At 39.3% G+C, this 24803-nt stretch overlaps 1 protein-coding gene across 49 annotated transcripts in view; it reads right to left on the bottom strand.

The window, feature by feature from the left end:
• The window catches only part of rims2a (regulating synaptic membrane exocytosis 2a), a 1270129-nt gene that overhangs the window by 211281 nt on the left and 1034045 nt on the right, over window positions 1-24803 (bottom strand). For 43 of the 49 annotated variants that reach the window (XM_039736790.1, XM_039736792.1, XM_039736793.1 and 40 more), the window contains one exon: window positions 10553-10659. The exons of the other annotated variants lie outside the window; for them this stretch is intronic. In XM_039736790.1, the coding sequence (XP_039592724.1) occupies window positions 10553-10659 (107 nt within the window). The remainder of the gene's footprint in view (window positions 1-10552; window positions 10660-24803) is intronic. 49 annotated transcript variants of the gene reach the window in all.

A 24803-nucleotide genomic window follows, 5' to 3' on the forward strand; every position in this document is an offset into this window, starting at 1 on the left:
ACTGGGTCAGGCGAGCTATATCTCCACGCTAGATCTCACGAAGGCTATTGGCAGGTGCCTTTAGAGGCTAGCAGTTGTGAGAAAACGGCATTTGCGACTCCTGACGGACTCTATGAATTTACAAGACTCCGTTTGGTCTTCACGGGCACCTCTAACTTTTCAGCGTATGATGGATCAGATCCTACGTCCTCACTCTGAATATGCTGGGGCATACCTTGACGATGTCGTGATTTTTAGCAATGATTGGAAAACACACTTAGAGCGGCTTCAAGCCGTTCTTGAAAGCTTGAGACAGGCTGGCCTTACTGCTAACCCTAAGAAATGTAAACTAGGCATGTCCGAGACTCATTACTTAGGCTATTCTATGGGCAAGGGTTTACTTAGGCCACAATTAAGGAAAATAGAAGAAATGCTTGTTTACCCGAGACCTGAGACACAGAAACAAGTACGCCTTTCTGGGACTCGCTGGTTACTACAGAAAATTCATTCCAAATTTTGCACATAGAGCTGCTCCTCTTACAGAACTTACTAGAGGCAGAAAAACGACCTGTCCTGTGGACAGAAAATTGCTAACGTTCTTTCAACGATTTAAAAAAAGCATTGTCTTCTTACCCGGTTCTAAGGAACCCGGATTTCACAAAAGATTTTATCTTGCAAACAGACGCAAGTGCATTTGGTGTGGGCGCAGTCCTGTCACAAATTTTTGATGGAGAAGAACATCCAATCACATATTTGAGTAGGAAATTACTTCCTAGGGAACGCAATTATTCTACAATTGAGAAAGAATGCTTGGCAATTAAGTGGGCTGTGGAAGCGCTTCGCTATTACTTGTGGGGACGAAACTTCACTTTGGTAACTGATCATGCTCCACTCCAGTGGTTGTACCGACAGAAAGATACAAACTCTCGTCTAATGAGATGGTTTCTGGGTTTACAACCTTACAGTTTCACAGTAAAGCACCGACCAGGTTCTGAACACGTCAACGCAGAAGTGTTATCACGACTAAATGAACCTAGTACAGAGAGTCGCTTGATTCACAGGAATGTGAATAAAGCTGAGGGGGAGGGTGTGAGCTGGAGGGCTGATCGCACCCCAAATAGAGACAGACGCCCCTGGGAAAACCACAAACCCTGAAACACTGACTACACATTGCTCCTTATCCTTGCACTATAACGCGTAATACAAGCCTCATGCGTACTCCCGACTTATAAGCCTTGCAGCGCCTGTCAGTTTGGGAATTGATTGTTTGCTTTTATCTCTCTCTGCTCCTAGCGGAACTGTTATATCTGACTTGTCATGGAGCATGTTTAAGCTCATGTGTTTGCGGTGTCTGAATAAAAATCCTTCTTTTTTTTCTACGACCTTCTGTGTCTCTGTGCAAATCTGTGACCCAAGCGTGACAATGTAAACACATGTTTTAGTAATAATTGACAAAATGTAGACATGAAGTGTATAATGTGTGAAGCCTGAATTCCAAATATTAAAGAAACACTTTCACAAAAGGTACAAATATAACAGAACAAATCCACTTTTATTCAAAAATATAACTGCAGAAAAAGAACCTGCGTTAGGGTGTGACATTGACACCCATTTGCTAAGACAGCTTCGGTGGCGCAACAATATCAACTGTTGACTGGTAATCAAAGCTTCACGGGTTCGATCCTGGATCAGTCTGTTTTGAGAAGTGAGCTGCTCGCATTCTTACTATTTTATAATAAAAACATACATTTGATTCCAGTCTGTAACAGCCGGTGTAATTTATGATACTTGTAAAAAAAAGTTGTTTTTTTTTTATTATTCAGTTTTATTATCTCAGCCGCGTTCAGGATATATGAAAACTACTTGTCTTTGAACATAGATAAAAGATAAATGTTAATTGTTGGAAGAAATGATGCTGATCACAAAAATATTTTGTCATCATTTAACTTACCTGGAATCACCATTAGTTTTGCTGAATCAGCCCATAATCTAGGCGTTATCTAACAATAGCATGTCATTTAAAGTTCACATTACAAAACTATCCAAAACATGTCTTTTACACCTTAAAAGTGTTGGAACACAAAGTTGTTTTCTAAATATGCAATTCATGCATTTATTTATTGACTACTGAAAAGCAGTGTTAACTGGATGTTGAAATTGTTCTTTATACAACCTTCAGTTAATTCAAAATGCTACTGCAAGAATAAATGTAGGAATGTATGAACACATAAGTGCAGTTCTTAAGCCCTTATGTCTAGTGTCCAGTTAAGTTTAGGACAGACTTAAAAAATCCTCCTTTTAACATATAAAGCCTTAAATGGCCAAGGCCCTGCTTACTTATCTGAACTTATCATTATTTACAAAACAGAGCGCACATTAAGAACTCATGATGCTGGCCTGATTATGAAGCAGAGAGAGAGAGATTTGGGGCATGCACTGATAAAATGCATTGCTACACCCATCAAATGACAAATCAACTCAAGAACCCAGATTAGGACCCGAGTGCAGCCATGTGATGGGTGACATGACACCTCAACACCACACTAGTTCTGATGGAATGGAACCAGTGTGAGGTTTTTTATGGTGGCTGGAGTGCCACTTCTGCCACTAACCCAGAGGTGTTTTCCCTACAGGTTGGAGGGCCTGCATGCAGGGCTGGATGCAGATTAACATCATACCCAGTACGAATGTCAAGGATTAATAAAATAATATTGGGAAGTCAAGATTTTAGTTACAGGGCCACAAAGCTGTGTAATGGTCTGCCTACTACTATAAGAGGTGACCCTTCATTCTTAGCTTTATATCCTAACTGAAGACTCACTACTTGAGTACTGAGTTCCCTGAGTAGAGCTGCTAATTAGCTGTGTGTACTGCATCTCTGTTTATTACTAATTTGTATAGAAATATAAGTAATATTGATTTGATTACAATATTTATAAACTATTACTAACCCTCCTGTATTCTGTTTCTTTTCTCATGTGGCCAGGTTTTTGGCCTACTGATGGAAAAGTGATCACTGGATCACAGTGGACTAAAGGATCACTGGAATCATCGGGAAAAAGGGTCTTTCAGATTCAGATTTAGTATGACCAATATGGGGAGGTGGCTAGTTGGCCAAGGTTTTCAGGACTCTGACTGTGTATAGTGTGTCTGACTCCTTTTCTACAATCTGGCAGAGGTTCTGCAAATAACTGATTAACAGGTATTGCTGTTTTTCATTTATGTTAATTTGTTTTTGATGTATTTTAATAAATCTGCATCCTTATATGTGATAGTTCTATTCTATTCTTGCATTTTGCTTTAAGGCACTCCGTTAGGAGTGCAGTGCAAGAACAAAGTAGTTTCTACTATTGTACTGTATTTCTGAGGTGACACTTATAGATTAGCCATATAGCTCTGTGAAGAGGATTACATGTATTTTGTTTTGTGCATTGTATTTATCCAGGTTTTTAACATCCGTTGAACACCCATTCTGCCTGGAAGGGGGTCTCTCTCTCAATTGTCTTTTCAAAGATTCCTTCCATTTTTTTCCCTGGAAGTTTTTTTGGGATTTTTTCTTGCCTTCTTAGGGAGTCATGGGTGGGATGTGGAGATTAGTCAAAAAACAGGAACTGTTAAATCCATGGAGGCATGATGGGTGGGTATGGTGTCATGGAGAGGAATGAAGAAGGTTAGAGGATAGTGGATTTTGCCAAAAGGATGGACAAGGCTGTGGTGAATACATATTTTAAGAAGACGGAGGAACATGGGTGACGTACAAGAGTGGAGGAAGATGCACACAGGTAGATTAATCCTATGCAGAAGAGACAGTCTGAAGAAGATTGAAGACTGCAAAGTAGTGGCATGGGAAAGTGTAGTTAAGCAGCATAGGATGGTGGTCTGTAGGATGACGTTGGAAATCAAGAAGAGGAAGAGAGTGAGGGCAGAGCCAAGGATCAAATGGTCAAAGTTGGAAAAGGAAGACTGCAAGGTTGAGTTTAGGGAGAAGGTGAAACAGGCACTGGGTGGTAGTGAATAATTACCAGACAGTTGGGAAACTACAGTAGATGTAGTAAGGGTGACAGCAAGAAGGGTGCTTGGCATGACATCTGGACAGAGGAAGGAGGAAAAGGAAACCTGGTGGTGGAATGGGGAAGTACAGGAGAGCATACAGAGGAAGAGGATGGCAAAGAAGAAGTGGGATAGTCAGAGAGATGCAGAAAGTAGACAAGAGTACAAGAAGATAAGGTGGAAGGTGAAGAGAGAGGTGGTAAAGGCTAAAGAAAAAGCGTATGATGTGTTTTATGAGTGGTTGGACACTAAGGAGGGAGAAAAAGACCTGTACCGATTGGCTAGACAGAGGGACCGAGCTGGGAAATATGTGCAGCAGGTTACGGTAATAAAGGATAAAGATGGAAACGTACTCACAAGCGAGGAGACTGTGTTGAGCAGATGGAAAGAGTACTTTGAGAGGCTTATGAATGAAGAGAATGAGAGAGAGAAGAGGTTAGATGATATGGAGATAGTGAATCAGGAAGTGCAACGGATTGGCAAGGAGGAAATAAGGACAGCTATGAAGAGGATGAAGAAGGGAAAAGCCATTGGTCCAGATTACATACCTGTGGATGCATGGAGGTGTTTAGGAGAGATGGCAGTGGAGTTTTTACCCAGATTGTTTAATGGAATCTTAGAAAGTGAAAGGATGCCTGAGGAGTGGAGAAGAAGTGTAGTGGTGCCAATATTTAAGAATAAGGGGGATGTGCAAGACTGTAGTAACTACAGAGGGATAAAATTGATGAGCCACAGCATGAAGTTATGGGAAAGAGTAGTGGAAGCTAGGTTAAGAAGTGAGGTGATGATTAGTGAGCAGCAGTATGGTTTCATGCTAAGAAAGAGCACCACAGATGCGATATTTGCTCTGAGGGTGTGGACGGAGTATAGAGAAGGCCAGAAGGAGCTGCATTGCATCTTTGTGGACCTGGAGAAAGCATATGACAGGGTGCCTCGAGAATAGTTGTGGTATTGTATGAGGAAGTCGGGAGTGGCAGAGAAGTATGTAAGAGTTGTACAGGACATGTATGAGGGAAGTATGACTGTGGTGAGGTCTGCAGTAGGAGTGATGGATGCATTCAAGGTGGAGGTGGGATTACATCAGAGATTGGCTCTGAGCCCCTTCTTATTTGCAATGGTGTTGGACAGATTAACAGACGAGATTAGACAGGAGTCCCCATGGACTATGATGTTTGATGATGATATTATGATCTGTAGCGATAGTAGGGAGCAGGTTGAGGAGGCCATGGAGAGGTGGAGATAAGCTCTAGAGAGGAGAGGAATGAAGGTCAGTAAGAACAAGACAGAATACATGTGTGTAAATGAAAGGGAGGTCAGTGGAATGGTGAGGATGCAAGGAGTAGAGTTGGCGAAGGTGGATGAGTTTAAATACTTGGGTTGAACATTACAGAGTAATGGGGATTGTGGAAGAGAGGTAAAAAAGAGAGAGCAGGCAGTGTGGAATGGGTGGAGAAGAGTGTCAGGAATGATTTGTGACAGACAGATAACAGCAAGAGTGAAAGGGAAGGTCTACAGGACAGTAGTGAGACCAGCTATGTTATATGGGTTGGAGACGGTGGCACTGATCAGAAAACAGGAGACAGAGCTGGAGGTGGCAGAGTTAAAGATGCTAAGATTTCTGTTGAGTGTGACAAGGATGGATAGGATTAGAAATGAATACATTAGAGGGTCAGCTCAAGTTGCACGGTTGGAAGACAAAGTCAGAGAAGTGAGCTTGCACTGGTTTGGACTTGTGCAAAGGAGAGATGCTGAGTATATTGGGAGAAGGATGCTAACGATAAAGCTGCCAGGCAAGAGAAAAAGATGAAGGCCTAAAAGAAGGTTTATGGATGTGGTGAGAGAGGACATGCAGGTGACGGGTGTAACAGAACAAGATGCAGAGGACAGAAAGATATGGAAGAAGATGATCTGCTGTGGCAACCCCTAAAAGGAGCAGCCGAAAGAAGAAGAAGACTGTCTTCCTCAGAACAATTTCAGATATCTGACACTCATTTTAGGCTTTTTTTGTGCTCTTAGATAATACGATTCTTATGTTTATTTGTGAATTTTCTATTTAATCTAAATTTTGGTAATTTATTTTGATACGTTTCAGCTGTCATTTTATTTTTTACAATAACTGCCATTCTGGGACTCCCATCAGTAGGGCAGCTGCCCACGATATAACAAGTGTGTACTCAGAGATTGCGACCTTTGAGTAGCAATGCGATGGCTTAAAAAGTCATCCAAAAATTCACTTTTTATCTGTGCTGTGGATAACAAACCTATTTCAAAGCACTCAATATGAATTTTAACTTATTGTAAAAGCTCTTCTGGATTTGACTTTCTGCTCCTGTTATTTCTGGATACAACTTTTTTTTTTTAAATTTTAGCTTTAGCACACATATTTTTGATCTCCCATTTTCGACCCTATTTCTAGCTTCAATGTCTGTCTCCTGGCTACCTCACAAATTCTTGTCAGTTCCCTAACATTACATTAGCTCACATGAAAAATGTGTTGCACTGAGATAAGGAGCATTTATAGCAAAATGCAGTATATGCAAGAGGATATAAAAGAACTAGCCTCCGACTTACAGTACAGTATATGGCAATATGTTTGAAAATAGTGGCCATCGCCTGAGATAATAATAATAATAATATAATAATTTTTATTTATATAGCATTTTTCCCATGCTCAAAGGGGTTTAATGGGTCACATAACTGAGGGGAAGAAAGAAAATCTTCCATTAGTACGGTAATCTGGTTTTGAGTAATCAGTCATAAAAATTTGTTTGTAGTGCCAGTGGTAATAAACAATTATCATCTAACTGCCTAGGTAGATTCAGGAGCTGCCAAGAATTTCATTAGCTCTGCTGCTTTTAATAAGTTGAAAATTATGAAGCTACTGCTTAAGCACAGTCCAGTAGCGCTCCCAGTAGATGTAAAATATGTTTCACCACCATTTTCTGTTAAACTTTCTGATACTTCAAGTTATTTTGAGTATTCCCTGATTACAAAACCATAGTCCAGGTATTAAGTGGAAGACTAAAGAAATTATTAAATGGAGTTTGTTAGTCTCCAGAATTGTCCAAAAACCTCACCCAAACCAGTTTTGTGCAATAAAATATCTGTTTTTTTCTCCCAAATACCAAGACTTTTCTGATATGTTTAGCAAGTGACAAGCTCTAGTGTTACCAGAACACAGGAGCTTTGATTGTGCTATAGAACTTCTTTTTGTGACTCCTTTACCTAATGGTAAAGTCTATGCTCTAACACACCTTAAACAAGTATATTTCTCCCAATATGCAGAATGGTTTTATTGCTCCTTCGAATAGTCCTATTAGATCTGGAGCCTTTTTGATTTTATTTTAATTAATGTTGAAAAAAATTTTCAACTTCCACTTATCTCCTCCATCCTCCTCCAACCAGGTTACTGAGTCATCAAGTTTTTCTAGGTTGGATCTCAGAAGTGCCTACAATTTCAATTCATATTAGAGAATGGTGATGAACTGAAACCTGCCTTTAACAACAACAACAACAACAACATTTATTTATATAGCACATTTATAATGGTACTGGATGGTGCAGTTAGTCTTTGCAGGTAAATGTGTCCTGCAAGTTATGAAAATTATGGTTAATTCACCAAGAGGTAAATCTAATCCCCCCACGCTGCCAATTGTGCTTATTTGACTAAGGGGGACCATCCCACCTTAGTTGGTAGGTGACAAAGACACTCACATGGGGAAAAGTGGGTTGTGACACCAAAATGTTTGAGAAACAGTGATCTACAGTTAGGTCCATAAATATTTGGACAGAGACAACTTTTTTCTAATTTTGGTTCTGTACATAACCAAAATGAATTTTAAATGAAACAACTCAGATGCAGCTGAAGTGCACACTTTCAGCTGTAATTCAGTGGGTTGAACAAAAGATTGCATAAAAATGTGAGGCAACTAAAGCATTTTTTTAACACAATCCCTTCATTTCAGGGGCTCAAAAGTAATTGGACAATTGACTCAAAGGCTATTTCATGGGCAGGTGTGGGCAAGTCCGTCGTTATGTCATCATCAATTAAGCAGATAAAAGGCCTGGAGTTGATTTGAGGTGTGGTGCTTGCATATGGAAGATTTTGCTGTAAACAACATGCTGTCAAAGAAGCTCACCATGCAGGTGAAAGAAGACATCCTTAAGCTGCGAAAACAGAAAAAACCCATCCGAGAAATTGCTACGATATTATGAGTGGTAAAATCTACAGTTTGGTACATCCTGAGAAATAAAGCAAGCACTGGTGAACTCAGCAACGCAAAAAGACCTGGACGTCCACGGAAGACAACAGTGGTGGACGATCGCAGAATCATTTCCATGGTGAAGAGAAACCCCTTCACAATAGCCAACCAAGTGAACAACACTCTCCAGGGGGTAGGCGTATCGATATCCAAGTCTACCATAAAGAGAAGACTGCATGAAAGTAAATACAGAGGGTGCACTGCAAGGTGCAAGCCACTCATAAGCCTCTTTGCTAAAGAACATCTAAAAATGCCAGCACAGTTCTGGAAAAACATTCTTTGGACAGATGAAACCAAGATCCACTTCTACCAGAATGATGGCAAGAAAAAAGTATGGAGAAGGTGTGGAACAGCTCATTATCCAAAGCATACCACATCATCTGTAAAACACGATGGAGGCAGTGTGATGGCTTGGGCATGCATGGCTGCCAGTGGCACTGGGACACTAGTGTTTATTGATGATGTGACACAGGACAGAAGCAGCCGAATGAATTCTGAGGTGTTCAGAGACATACTGTTTGCTCAAATCCAGCTAAATGATTGGGCGGCGTTTCATGATACAGATGGACAATGACCCAAAACATACAGCTAAAGCAACCCTGGAGTTTATTAAAGCAAAGAAGTGGAAAATTCTTGAATGGCCAAGTCAGTCACCTGATCTTAACCCAATTGAGCATGCATTTCACTTGTTGAAGACTAAACTTCGGCCAGAAATGTCTACAAACAAACAGCAACTGAAAGCTACTGCAGTAAAGGCCTGGGAGAGCATCAAAAAGGAGGAAACCCAGCATCTGGTGATGTCCATGAGTTCAAGACTTCAGGCTGTCATTGCCAGCAAAGGGTTTTCAACCAAGGATTAGAAATTAACATTTTATTTCCAGTTATTTAATTTGTCCAATTACTTTTGAGTTCCTGAAATGAAGGGATTGTGTTAAAAAAATGCTTTAGTTGCCCCAAATTTTTATGTAATCATTTTGTTCACCCCACTGAATTAAAGCTGAAAGTCTGCACTTCAACTGCATCTGAGTTGTTTCATTTAAAATTCATTGTGGTAATGTACAGAAGCAAAATTAGAAAAAAGTTGTCTCTGTCCAAATATTTATGTACCTAACTGTATATAAACCTGCACACATATTCTCAAAAGGTGCTGAAAACTGTCTTTGTCAAATGATTGAAAAACTGTGGGAGTGTTAGCCATTCCTTAGGTTATAACCTTTTATTTATAATGTCCACTTGATGTGTTAAACATATTAACATTATTAAACAACTAAAATATTAATATTAACATATTAAACAACTCTTAATACCACTCTGTACTTTATAATTCTGGAACAGTATATTTCTGTTCTTCTATTTGTAAAATTTTTTTAGAACTGAAGAAAAGTTACTGAAAGCCTGAGATTCTCCCCTTATTTACCTGCATATCCAGTATGTGCACACATTTTGTAGCTTTTTTTGTTCCCTACCCTTTAGATTAAAACATATAGTGAGCTTTACATAACATATAATGTGCATGACAATCATTATTCTATATCATACCAGACTTCCATTCCACTTGGCCACAGATAATGACCAAACTAGCACCACTGGCTAACAATGGGCTGTGTGATCAATGATATGCATATATTGTTAGCACCATTGTTAGACAATGGTGCTAGTTCAGTCATTAGGCCAAGGGACTGTTTATAAGGTTGGAGAAACCTGCAGTCAGCTGAGACTGAGGATGTCACTTGAATGAGTGATGAAATGTATCGGAAAAAACTATGTCCAGATGAACAGAATCAACTTTCTAGAATTTCCTTACCTGATTTATTGAGCATGCATCGTGAATAACAAAAGTTAAGTAACAAAAATAAGACTCGGAAGACCCACAAAACATTATCCAAAAAATCAAAGTCAAAAGAGTAAAGTAAAAAAAATATTGAGAGGAAAAGTGTGAGTCTTTGATTTAGAATTTTGATATTATACACACCATTAATATCTTGCCACCATCTTAAATAGACAACACATGACCCTTATATCATGTGACCAGCAACTGGTATTGCGACTATAAACAATTTCTTTTAAGAACATGTCTAAGCTTTCTTGCATTATCATAGTAAGTCCAGCTGCTCCTCTGCTGGATATAACAGAGAATCTTAGACATGGTACATTTTCACACTGTAAAAACATTCAACATGACACTATTTCTTAATACATCTTTAAAGCATCTCAGCACTTTATATAACTAAATTTATAAGGCTGTTACATTATTGATTTACCTTTGAATGAAAGTCCTGTTCCAGCCTGGTGTCAGATCCAGCACACTGTCTGTATTTGTTAATTTTCAGCTTCATTTGGTGTTGTTTTTCATCTGTATCAATAGAACCTGCAGATCAAAAACAGTCAAGGTTTATACATTCTTATTAAGAACTCAAGAACAGTGTAATTTAAGTAGTCATTATAACCAATTATTAACAGTCTAATAATAATAATAATAATAATACACTTTATTTATATAGCACCTTTCCCATGATATCCCATGCCTGTTATTTTTGTATTTTGCACATCGAATAAGACTGTACAATAGTGGCATGCTTCTTTGACCAAATACAATGGGCAAATTAATATATTTATATTATTAAAAAATATATACAGAACTGTTTAAGATAAAAACATTCGCTGCAGTATTACAGCTGACCACAGCAGGTATAATTCCAAACCACTTGGCTTACTAATGCAAAATGGCTGGTGGCATTATGCCAGCATTGCATTGACTTTGTTCTCTTTTATGTTTTTTTGCAGTTTGGAAGAAAAGTAAGGACACTGTTGATTTGCTGTATTGATCTGCACAAAAAGTAATTAAAGATTACCTCTTTGAAATTAGTATTATTACTATTGTTTAAAAAATGCAACTAAACACACTAAACAAATGATGCACTGCGACCAGAAAAATGGGTACATACAACATAATGCATGATCTGGAACAAGTAAACGAGAGTTGCATGTTGCCTCTACTGCATCTCTCTTATACAGAGATCTTAGAAGCATTTTGTGTAATTTTCAATTTAAACAAGGACATGCATACTTTCTAAAAAAAAAAAAAAAAAAAAAGACTTTGGACTTTTTAATGTGCATGTACCCTGTAAATTTTGTAGTAAGAAAATCAGTAAGAATCAAATAAACTACAGTATACAATATGTGAAGTTTATTCTATATGCAGAACTAAAAACAGTAATCAGTTTATCAACAGGTACTTTGTATAAGACTAGGACTTCTTCAAAATGCAGTACATAATGGGGCAGGAAAAGAGTTCTGGGTGATTCACTGCTTTTAACAACCAAGTTATTTTATTCTTCACCTCAGCAGCTGGCAAAACTTTTAAATAAGCATACTTGTTAGCCACACCTGTTTTGTGTGTAGTGTGGGCTGAATTGATATGCTAATGGGAGACAGACTGAAAACACTAGTGCAATTGTATGACCACTGCAAATTTTCAAATTTAATATTCTGTGATTTACCCGTGATTTCTCTGTACTTAAGAAAAAATATATCTTGATATTTATCTCAGTAAAAGACTATCAGACTTCTTTTCTCTTCTGTTTTTAAACATGCTGCATTTTAAATTATAAGTATTGAATTGTCAGTCAGATCAATGTCTTTGTGAGGTCTGCACATTCTCTCTGTTTCTCCCCTATATCTTCCATTTACTATATTGGTTCTACATGAATGGTTCTAAGTTTTGCTTTCCCTCTCTTTAATATGGTTAAGAGTTAATTATGAAGTGCAATCCTTTACATTTACAATGAAAAGATGAATATGCTCTTTGAAGATTGCTATACAGATAATTCCATCCATCCATTATCCAACCCGCTATATCCTAACTACAGGGTCACAGGGGTCTGCTAGAGCCAAACCCAGCCAACACAGGGCGCAAGGCAGGAAAAAAAAACCCAGGCAGGGTGCCAGCTCACCGTAGTACAGATAATTTTAATATGGAATATTATGACAATTGAAAAGCAAGTTGGTTAGTAATGCCGCCTCCTGTATCTAGAAGGTAAAGTTTCAGACCCATGAGCTTGTTGTCAGAGTGGTGTTTGCACAAGTTTTCCCCATGTGGGCAGGTTTTCCTTCCATCACCGCAAAGACAAGTGTACATTAGATTAAAGGGTTATTGACACCTTTCATGCATAGTTACTGTAAATGATTGTTTATAAGAAAAAAAAGAAATTTTTAATTTCAAATCATACAGGCTCATTTTGGCAATACTGTCTAAAGGAATATGGATATTAGTGTGAAAGGGGTAAGTTTGCCCAGCAATGAAATGAGACCTCATGTTTTGTTCAGTGCTACTGGAACAGACATTTGCTCTTTGGATTAATAATAATAAATGTTGAAATATTATTAAAGCTATTCATAACTTTTACTACAATATAAATTAAGGAAATAAAGAAAAAAGGTGCATTTAGAACATGGTCAGAACAGGGTATCTCTGGACTAAGCACCAATCTGTTATTACAGTGAAAATACACAAAATACACTCTTATAGGAACACAGACAAAGGCACAGAATCCTCAGAGATTATTAGGGGGCAAGTTTTCTATATTATTTGAACAAGAGGACTGCTGAGCACAAGTGGAAAGTGCAACAACTGCCTTAATGAAAATCTGATTTAGTTTAAGTGTGTATTTGTAAAAGTATAAAGTGTTTCTCCAAAATTCTTTCTTTTTATGAAGTTTCATAGAGGTTGCCATTGCTTTCTCCTCTAGTTGTTAATTATAGTTATTGCACTTCATGAACCTATTTCATGTATCGGTCAAATACTGTACAAAGGTCCCCTTCAATTGTTAAATATTCTGTGCCAATTTCTTTATTTCCAAGTTACTCCTTAATCTGTAAACTGTGACAAAGAGCCCTGTGAATTATTTTGGTTCCACACAGAAACACCCCTCCATAAACTGTGAGTACACACTCCCATTGTTTCTTCTCTCTAATAACTGTGTGACTCCCTCACACATTTATAGGCATTTTAGGCCCTCTGATTTTTTTCATTACATCTGTATCGGCACTAGTTTTTAAACTGGACAAAAATGGGTACTTAGTAAAAGTCTAATGGGTTCTCATCATATGTACACGATTCGTGTCTGCATGGCTTGGTTCTTAATTAACACTGTCAATAACTAAGCATATTTCTGCAAAAGAAGTTACTAATTTATTAAACATGTAAAACTTTTACATGTTTACTTTTTAACCAAAGTTCACTTGGTATATTATGTGTGTCTTATTGCTCAACACATGCTGAAACTTATTTGTGTACGTATTTCTGTTGGACAGAAGTACGCACATGTTTGCATGATTCTACCAAAAATAGTAACATCCTACATTTTAGCCTTGGAAAGTACAGCCTGAGCAAAGACAACTTGTTAAGGCATGCACGTTTAACTCATGAAATGAAGAATGAATTTGGTAACAAGCTGGCAGGGCTAGGTTGTATGTCACTGGACTAATCTACTTATTTTTGCAACTTAACTCTAACCAGAAGTCTTTACTAGAGAGTCAAATCTTTTGCCTATCTTGGAATTTAGAACAAATCTTATGCTATTTATCTGCAAACTGTTTAACTGAGGTAAACCCTTAGAAAATTAAACTTGTTCAGGTTATCTTACACAATAGGCATTACTGCAGTTGTTGAAGAAATCAAATCATGGAAAGCCACTGCACACTTACAAATATTTGTTAATGATTATAGAAACAATTTTTATTCCAGTTTAAATGAAATATACATTACTAGGTAAAAGTTTTACAACACCTCAGTATTTCCAACTTTTTTCAAATTTAATCAGTTGAAATGCAATGAATTGGCAGAACGGGGTGGTGGTCCCCCTTTTTAAGAAGGGGGACCGGAGGGTGTGTTCCAACTACAGAGGGATCACACTCCTCAGCCTCCCTGGAAAAGTCTATTCGGGGGTCCTGGAGAGAAGGGTCCGTCAGATAGTCAAACCTCGGATTCAGAAGGAACAGTGTTGTTTTCGTCCTGGTCGCGGAAAAGTGGACCAGCTCTACACCCTTAGCAGGGTCCTGGAGGGTGCATGGGAGTTTGCCCAACCAGTCAACAAGTGTTTTGTGGACTTGGAAAAGGCGTTCGACCGTGTCCCTCTGGGAACCTTGTGGGGGGTACTCCAAAAGTATGGGGTACCAGACCCCCTGATAAAGGCTGTTCGGTCCCTGTACGATCGGTGTCAGAGCTTGGTCCGCATTGCCGGCAGTAAGTAAAACTCGTTTCTGGTGAGAATTGGACTCCGGCAGGGCTGCCCTTTGTCACCGATTCTGTTCATAACTTTTATGGACAGAATTTCTAGGCGCAGCCAGGGTGTTGAGGGGGTCCGGTTTGGTGGACTCAGGATTGGATCACTGCTTTTTGCAGATGATGTTGTCCTGTTTGCTTCATCAGGCCGTGATCTTCAACTCTCTCTGGATCGGTTCGCAGCTGAGTGTGAAGTGGCAGGGATGGGAATCAGCACCTCCACATCCGAGACCATAGTCCTCAACGGAAAAGGGTGGAGTGCCCTCTCAGTTTTGGGAGCCAGATCCTGCCCCAAATGGAGGAGTTCAAATATCTCGGGGTCTTGTTCACGAGTGAGGGAAGAATGGAGCGTGAGATCGACAGACAGATCGGTCTGCAGAAATATCACACATATTTTGCTCCATGGTCTGTAATCTAAAAACTCAAGAAATGTGCTGTGAGAACTTTCTTTAATAAGATAAAACATGTAGCGAGAGAAAAATCTATCAACAACATTTAAAAATGTTTTCTGTCAGAGAGGAAGACACATGTGTGATATACCCAGGTGATTTGTTCCCAAAGTCTACTAGGAAGTGGAAAATGTTGTAATTACACAGAAAGTTTTGTTTGATTACACTTAACAAAAACTATCAGAATGATGTTAAAACTGATGTTGAGGGGAACAGTCTGTTATGTGTGTCAAAGGTTTCTGAGCCTCTGGCATGCACTCACATATTTTCAGCAGGGGAGCTGAATAGATCAATAGATCATTATGATCTTATACCATGTCAAAAACCATCTTCCACTCATCCCCTTTCTAAATTCTATTGATCCAATAGACACTCCAAAGATCCATCCAATACATATAACATAGTGGAATTACTTCTCTGACAAAGAAGAAGAAAAGTAATCATTATTTTATTCAATCGCTATATATAATCTTCATTTGGATCTTGATCTTTGTTTGTCCGTCGAATGAATTAGAAGAAGAAGCACTAGATGGCAGTAGAGAGACAGCTAAAACATTGGCATTGCATTGAGAATCTCCTCCAGGCTTATACTACTGAAGACTGTAGTACGCTAGTCACACCTCAAAACACAGACATTCAAACTAAACAAATTGTTGTGCTTTAAATTAACTAAAGAGATCTTCATTTAGATCTTGATCTTTGCTTGTCCGCGAATTCCACGCACGCGTAGACCACCTTCCAGTTTAGTACGTTGTTGTTACTCAAGGATGTCAACAATGTGCCGGAATAACGAAAGGGGTGGTGGTCAGTGTTACGCTGGTTAGTTCCTGAGGCCTGGTTAGAGAAAGAGATTGTCGAAGATAAAAGGTACGTGCCTACGTAACATATGAATGAAAGAAAGACAGTGGGTAAAATGAATGACAATGTAACAGCACGTTCCGGAAATTACTATTGTTACGTTGTAGCCAGCGAGTGCTGCGCGTCTCACGGTTGTACCGTGGCTTGCTCACATGTCAGTGAAGTGATCCCTATTTATGCTTTAAAGAGCCTGGATACCTATATGTCCCCCTTTTATAACTATTGCTCCGTGTATATTGCCTTACTCTTTGAATTGCCACAAAGCAACCTGCGCGATTGGAGAAAGGTTGAGAAGAGATCGTGAGAGGAAACGACAGCATTGTGAAAACGAGACGGAATTTGAACCGACAGAAGCAGAAATGCTCCTACACCACCACATAATTACGATTCGGACTGTGATTCCGAGTAGGCCGTTCCTATTGAATCAATATCCAAGGGTTTTCTTTTGTAATTTTGTTTCCCTTATAAAAAATCATAATGCTGTGAAACGAAGGGCCCAGTTCAAGACTGGCAGCTGCATTTAAATAGAGGGCCCTTCACAGACAACTTTAACACACGCAACGTAGTTGGGCGCACATGGCTAGTTCTATATAATCAACACTGGGTCAAAGAGACCCATTATTGTTCAGGAAACAAAAAAACGACTCCAACTGAACTACTGGATGGTTGAATAAACAAATTAATCAGATTTTCCTTAATAAATCTATCCCTGAGTTTCCTCTCTGGAACAGATAAGGAATGTAAGCAACCCTTAGGTAGTGAGGCACTAGGCAAAAGATCAATTGTGCAATTACAGTGATGATGCAATGGAAATTCTTAAAAATTCCTATTTTAATACTTCAATGAAATCTGAATAATTACCAGTTAAGTAAGACATAAAAAACCTAAAATGAGGATACAAATTCTACTACTGTCCTTTCCCCTCAATTCTAACTCAAAAGTGGTCAAATCTATAGTTTGATTGTGATGTTTTAGCCTGTTAAAATGATCTCAAAATGCAGTCCAAAGGGCAGTTTTAGCCTAAATTATCTTCTGAACGGCAGTACAGTAAGCAATCCGCATTTGTGAACTTGACATTCGTGGGTTTTTGTTTATTTTCGGTTATTATGAGTGAGGAGTCGGAGTTTCTGGACTTGTGAGTGTCCAGGATAGAAACCAAGATCCAGGCCTTTAATGACCTCTTAGGCACAGCCATCATCTGCAGAGAGAGTGTCGATCTTGTCGAGAGGTTTACTTACTTTGGCAGTGACATTCATGTCTCTGGTGACTCTTCATATGAAGTCAGTAGACTGACTGAGAGAGCATGGGGGGTCATGAGGTCACTGAAAAGGGGTATGTGGTGCTCCCGAAATATCTATGCAAAAGTATGAAGGTTAAAGTCTTTAGAGTCCTGGTTCTTCCTGTTTTGCTATATGGTCGCGAGACATGGACACTATCCAGTAACCTGAGACAGAGACTGGACCTCCTTCGGTGCTGTGTCTCTTCAGAGAATCCTTGGGTACCACTGATTTGAATTTATCTCGAATGAGTTTGCTCATAGAGTCCTGAATGAGGCACATTACCTACAGAGTGAAGAAGCATCAGTTATGGCACTACGGCCATGTGGTGCAATTCCCCAAGGGTGATCCGGCTTGAAGGATCCTCATTGTAGAGTACTGCAAAACGTTTTTCATAGCAGCTATCTTACCTAACCACTGACAACTATTTTGGTTTTTGTGCCACTCAAAGATAATTTAATTTGCACTTAGGTGGTATGACACTGAATCAATCTTCTTACAGAAACATTAAATGAAAAAAGAGTGCAATTTTTATCTTTGTGAATTTTCTCTAGCCTTGCACCAGGACTGCCCACCCTCTTCCACCGCTTTCTTCCTACTCCACTGCATCTATGTAGGTATGAATAAATCAAGAAAATGAACACCAGTGTAAGGTCATCATCTCATTACCTGCCCGTGATGCAACAATAGTTTTTAATGTGTTAAACTGGCCACATTAATCACAAAAATTAATGCATAAAACATTCCCAGGACTAATATTTACAGTATATAAAATCAGATTTTGCTAATTGGGAGGCAGAGTGGTGGAGTAGTATTGCTACTGGCTCGCAGTAAGGTGACCAGGGTTCATGTCTTAAGTCCTACCAGCACTGAGTTTGCATGCTCTACTCATATCTGTTTAGGTTTCCTCTGGGTGCTCCAGTTTCCTCCCACAGTTTAAAAGACCTTCAGGTCTGGTGGATTGGTGATACTAAATAGACTATTGGTATAACTGTGTAGATGAGTGTGTGTTCGCCCTGTCCAGGGTTTGTTCCTGTCTAGTACCTTATGCTTAGGCTCCAGCACCCCCCGTGACCCTGTGCAGGACTAAGCGGGTTAGAAAATGACTGACTGACTGAATGAAACAGCTAAATATACTAGCCACGGAACCTGTCTAAGACAGGTAATAGAATAAATTAAAAAATATTTTGTATCTCTTACACTATGTATACCTTCAATGCCTTTCCTCTGTATTTGTGTTTGTGGATGTTGTCTAAGCAGCACTCCATTTCTTGAGTAAAGACTGCTTTCTCAGTCATTATTTTTGAGGTACCTTTCTCACCTCCTGTCTGTTTTTCATTTGCTGTCTTTGAAAGTGACTCTCAGTGTGCCGCTTACAAATTTTCTCCTACACATACATTTCACACTTGCAGTTCCTCTTTTGTCACCAAAGTCAAATTAACCAATCGCAACAAAACCAAACTGACTATTCAGATTGCTCAAGAGGACTGGACACACAGACCTAAGTACTTATTATATATGTATGTATATATATATATATATATATATATATATAATGTATATTGTAAAGTTAGCGCTATCTAGCACCCGACCCAGCACAGATTCACTCCAGAGGCACATGTAAAACGGCACAAGACTTTTATTTTCTTCAGCTAGAGGGCACGTCTACGATGTAATCCCTCCAGCCACAACACAGTCCCACAAGCACTTGAAGATAGGCACAAAACACACAAAAGCACTCTCTTCTCAAACCACCACTCCTCCCTGGCAACCTCATTCTCTTCTTCCTGATTCTGGCTTTTGAGTAATGGCTGCAGGTTCTTTTTGTAGCCCTCCCGGAAGTGCTCCAGGTGGTAATTGGCCTAATTAGTCTGCACTTCCGGGTGTGGCTGCATTCCAGCCCACAGAGGCTAGCTTGTTAAGCCGTGCAGTTCCTCCGGGTGATGGTCACGGAGCCCATCAGATCTGAGTCCTGAAGTCCCACACCTGTGGCCCCGATGTAACCCAGTAGGGCTGCCACCACGTGTTTCGGGGGACATAAAGTGCATCCCATGGCCGCTCCCCCAGATCCAGTGTTGAAGGGGAGTCCCGGCCGGGCATGGTACCTGGCCGCCTGTCACACTATATATATATATATATATACAGTATATATATATATATATATATATATATATATATATATATATATATATATATATACTGTAGGTAAAATTCTGTTACAACGAACTCCCAGGGACCTAAAAAATATTTAGTTGTAATGAAAATTTATTTGTCACTATAGTGCTTTCTTTAACTTGCATCCAGGCATTTTTAATCATTTCAATAGCTTCTTTCGCATTAATTTTAATCTCATGTCTACAAGTTATGCTGTTGAGAATTTTTCTCATCATTTCCTTGCCATAATACATTTTCAGGGCACGAATGATGCCCAAATCCAGTGGCTGAAGCACTACAGTGCAATTGGGTGGGAGCAATTCAACACAAACATTATCTAAATGTGGAAGCATGTTGTGTGCAGCACAGATATAAATCAGAAGCTGAATCATCCTTTTCGTCTTCTTTATATTGTGAGGTTTCTGAACACTTTTGGAATCGCCCCAACTCCCCAGCCAACGGGAACAACACACTGAAGTGCGTCCTGAAGCATAATTGCAGCATCTGTGGAAGACTGTCCGTTGCTGGGGCAACAGTGCAGCGCCACAGAAGCGAATCATAAAAGATCGGGATCACTTTATTAGTCTCTGTCTTGCACCCCAAAACATGAGGCTTAGTCTCAGTACTTTAGCAATATCAGCTTTATTCAGCTTGAAACAGGAACAGCACAGTTACTGATTGTAGCAGGGTCTGACACTCTGCTATACACAGACACAGCAGTCAGACAGGGTCGTGGCCAGGTCAGTGACTAATTAATCCTGTTATCTGCATTTAACAATGTACCTTGCACCACCCATCGAGATCTTTTCTTTTTGCTTTGCTGGAGAGATGCAGCATAGCTGTGAACCTGCTGTTTGCCCCGGCAACTGATAAACTGTTTTCCATAGACGCGGAGATCGTACTTCAGGACGCTCTTCGGCGTGCTGTCTAGTTGGGGGTGGTCCCAAAAGGGTTTACAAACCTCACATTTTCTTGAATGAGTGCTGCTTTAATAGGAATGTTTCTTGAACGAGAATCACTGAACCACATAAAAACGGCTTTTTTGACATCTTCAAATGCAGCAGTTCACATACATTTGGAACCTAAGATTTTTCTTCTTTTTTTGCTCGATGGGGAAATTCCAAATTCACTGGCAACGTCTTTATTCTTTTTGCCACAAATGAGAGCTGCAAAAAGGTATAAAGTTTTTTTTCTAATATGAACTGTTATCATTTTTTCATGTCTGCTGTTTCTATAGGAATTACAATTAGAATTACAATTAGAACAATCTAGACGAGAACAGGCCATTCAGCCCAACAAAGCTCGCCAGTCCTATCCACTTGCTTCCTCCAAGAAAACATCAAGTCGAGTTTTGAAAGTCCCTAACGTCTTACTGTCTACCACACTACTTGGTAGCTTATTCCAAGTGTCTATCGTTCTTTGTGTAAAGAAAAACTTCCTAATGTTTGTGCGAAATTTACCCTTAACAAGTTTCCAACTGTGTCCCCGTGTTCTTGATGAGCTCATTTTAAAATACAAGTCTCGATCCACTGTACTAATTCCCTTCATAATTTTAAACACTTCAATCATGTCACCTCTTAATCTTCTTTTGCTTAAACTGTAAAGGCTCAGCTCTTTTAATCTTTCCTCATAATTCAACCCCTGTAGACCTGGAATCAGCCTAGTCGCTCTTCTCTGGACCTTTTCTAGTGCTGCTATGTCCTTTTTGTAGCCTGGAGACCAAAACTGCACACAGTACTCAAGATGAGGCCTCACCAGTGCATTATAAAGGTTGAGCATAACCTCCTTGGACTTGTACTCCACAGATCGTGCTATATAACCTAACATTCTGTTAGCCTTCTTAATGGCTTCTGAACACTGTTTGGAAGTTGATAGCTTGGAGTCCACTATGACTCCTAAATCCTTCTCATAAGGTGTACTCTCGATTTTTCGACCGCCCATTGTGTATTCAAACCTAATATTTTTACTTCCTATGTGTAATACTTTACATTTACTGACATTAAATTTCATCTGCCACAAATCTGCCCAAGCCTGTATGCTATCCAAGTCCTTCTGTAATGATATAACGGATTCCAAATTATCTGCTAATCCACCTATCTTGGTATCATCTGCAAACTTAACCAGCTTGTTACTTATATTCCTATCTAAATCATTTATATATATTAAAAATAGCAGCGGCCCTAGCACTGACCCCTGTGGAACACCACTCTTACCATCGCCAGTTCTGATGAGGTTCCTCGCACCATCACCCTCTGCTTCCTGTGTCTGAGCCAATTCTGCACCCATCTAAAAACATCACCCTGAATTCCCACTTCTTTTAACTTGATGCCCAACCTCTCATGTGGCACCTTATCAAATGCTTTCTGAAAGTCCAGATAAATAATATCATAAGCTCCACTTTGATCGTATCCTTTTGTTGCCTCCTCATAGAATTCCAACATGTTAGTAAAACACGACCTCCCCTTCTGAACCCATGCTGACTGTTCAGAATAACTCCTGTCCTTGTCATGTGTTGCTCAATCTTATCCTTAATAATTCCTTCCATTAATTTTCCTGTGATGCTTGTTAAGCTTACTGGCCTATAGTTGCTTGGATCTGCCCTGTCACCCTTTTTATATAATGGGATGATATTTGCCATTTTCCAGTCCTTTGGAATCTCTCCAGTGCACAGTGACTTCCTAAAAATATGTGTCAAGGGTTTATATATGTACTCACTAGCCTCCTTAAGAACACGAGGATAAATATTATCTGGGCCTGGTGATTTGTTTGATTTCATCTTATTTAATCTGAGCAGCACTTCTCCCTCTACAATTTCCAAATCCCTCAGTACCTCCTTAGTAGTTGTGTTTACCTCTGGCAGGTTATCCACTTGCTCACTTGTAAACACCTCAGAAAAATGTAAGTTTAGGGCATCTGCTATTTCATTGTCTGTATCTTTTAATTCCCTTTACTATTCCTGATGAACTTGACCTCCTCCTTAACTGTTCTTTTACTACTAAAATACTGAAAGAATCTCTTGGGGTCTTCTTTCGCCTTATCTGCTATATTCCTCTCCAACTGTCTTTTAGCCTCTCTGATATCCTTCTTAATGGTTGCCCTCATTTCTCATACGCTACGGTTCTCTTTGCAGTCATTAGTCTTATATGCCTTATACAGCAGTTTTTCCTTTGCAACTTCTTTTTAAATCTTTATTAATCCATCGTGGAGATTTTTTAGTTTCCTATTACTTCCAAATTTAGGTATGTATCTGTCCTGCATTACATGTAAAACATTTTAAACCTGTTCCACTGCTCCTCGACTGTCTCCACATTTAAAAGCTTATCCCAGTCTATCCTACTTAGACTTTGTCGCATCTGCTCAAAATTAGCCCTACTAAAGTTCAACTTAACAATTTTAGTCTTTGCATCTGTACTCTTACAAAATACTGAGAATTGTATTACATTATGGTCACTTGACCCTAGTGGTTCAATCACCTCTACACCCTCAATTCTATCCTGATTATTACAGAATACTAAATCCAGATAGGCTTCACCCCTTGTTGGTGCTTTAACATGCTGTGTTAAAAACAGTCGCTGATTACTTCTAAAACTCCTGCTCTTGTGCTCCTCCATCTGTAAGGTTATCCCAGTTAATATTTGGATAATTAAAGTCCCCATGACTATAATATCCCCTGTAAACTTGCCTTTTGATATTACTAAAAAGATGTGTGTTGAAATTACTGTCTGAATTGGGTGGTCTATAACACACTCCTAAAATGAGACCTTTTCCCTAATATTTTCCAGGCGAAGCCACATGTCCTCACTAAGATGGGGCTCATCATCCAACTGAAGATGACTTACATTTAATTCCTGTTTGGCATAAACAGCAACCCCACCTCCTTTTCTGTTCTGTCTATCCTTCCTAAAAATGTGTATCCCTCTATGTTACACTCATCCCCATCTTTGTTATTTAGCCAGGTTTCCGTTATTGCTATAATATCATAATTGTGCTCTGCTACATACAACTCCAACTCACTTACCTTATTTTTGATACTTCTAGCATTAAGGCAAGCTATTTTTAATGTGTTAATCCTTCTATCTTTACGTGTTTGCTTAAAATTTACATTACTATGCATTTTTATTTCTACACCATTGTTTGTTCTTCCATGTATAGATCTAAATCTGGCCTGTCCTAAACTCCCTGCCCCCCCATTCCCTAGTTTAAACAATCCTCGACTAGCCTACACATACGCCTCCCCAATACATTGGTGCCCCTCCGGTTCAGATGTAACCCGTCACGGCGGAACAGGTCCCATCTGTTCCAAAAGGAGTCCCAATGCCCCATAAACCTATACCCTTCTACCCTGCACCAAGATTTGAGCCACGCGTTAAGCCTTCTAATCTCCTCAATCTTACCTGGACTGGCGCATGGCACAGGCAGAACTTCGGAGAAGACTACCTTGTCAGTTCTGCTCCTCAGCTTGGTACCTAACTCTTTGAATTTGGATCGCAGAACTGACAGACTACCCTTATGTATGTCATTTGTTCCAACGTGGACAATGACAACTGGATCCACCCCCGCTCTGGCCAAGAGCCTATCCACCCTTCCAGGGAGGTCTCCCACCTGTGCTCCCGGAAGGCAACACACCGTCATGAGACTCTCTCTCTGGAGCACACCTGCGCTTCAATCCCCTAATGATTGAGTCCCCAACTATCACTACCTCTCTCTTTTTGGGAACTGGTTTTGAGGTGGCCCATTGGGTGACATTGAGTTTAATTCCAAAGGATGTTTTTCAAATGTTGACGAGCAATAAGCAAAAGGTATCGCTGAAAACCGCAGGCTGTGGTGGGCTGGTGCCTTGCCCGGGGTTTGTTTCCTGCCTTGCGCCCTGTGTTGGCTCCAGCAGACCCCTGTTACCCAGTAGTTAGGATATAGTGGGTTGGATAATGGATGAAAACCGCAGGAAACAAAAATGGCAAAAAAAAAAACAGTATGAGGAAAGTTCGAAGAAAGAAAAAAAAAATTATGGTGTTTCTGTTTGGGGATCGTTGTGTACAACTGAGCTGCCGCCACTGGTCTAACTGCTCTGCGGATGATTCTTTCAGGCATTTCAAGGTCTTTTGGACACTTCGCTGTAATGAAAGTATCTGCTGAATTTACTTCGTAGTAATGAGATTTCTATAGACTCGTGTCATATGGGGAAGCTGACGGACCATAAAAATACTACGCTGTAATGAAAATTTCATTGTAAAGATATTCATTGTAATAGAATTTCACCTGTATATGTATATATGTATATATATATATATATATACACACTATATATATGTATATATAGATATACTGTATATATATATATATATACAGTGTATATATTATAGTGATGTACTGATGTATATATTTCTTTAAAATTTGATTTCTCACAAAGGTAAGGCTTGTTTTGATAAAAAAAGTAATGTCTTCAGTTCAATTCCCAGTTACATGTACAAAATGCAATGAAATTGCACTGTGC

This window comes from Polypterus senegalus, chromosome 15 (genome assembly GCF_016835505.1).
Source record: "Polypterus senegalus isolate Bchr_013 chromosome 15, ASM1683550v1, whole genome shotgun sequence".
NCBI lineage: Eukaryota > Metazoa > Chordata > Cladistia > Polypteriformes > Polypteridae > Polypterus > Polypterus senegalus.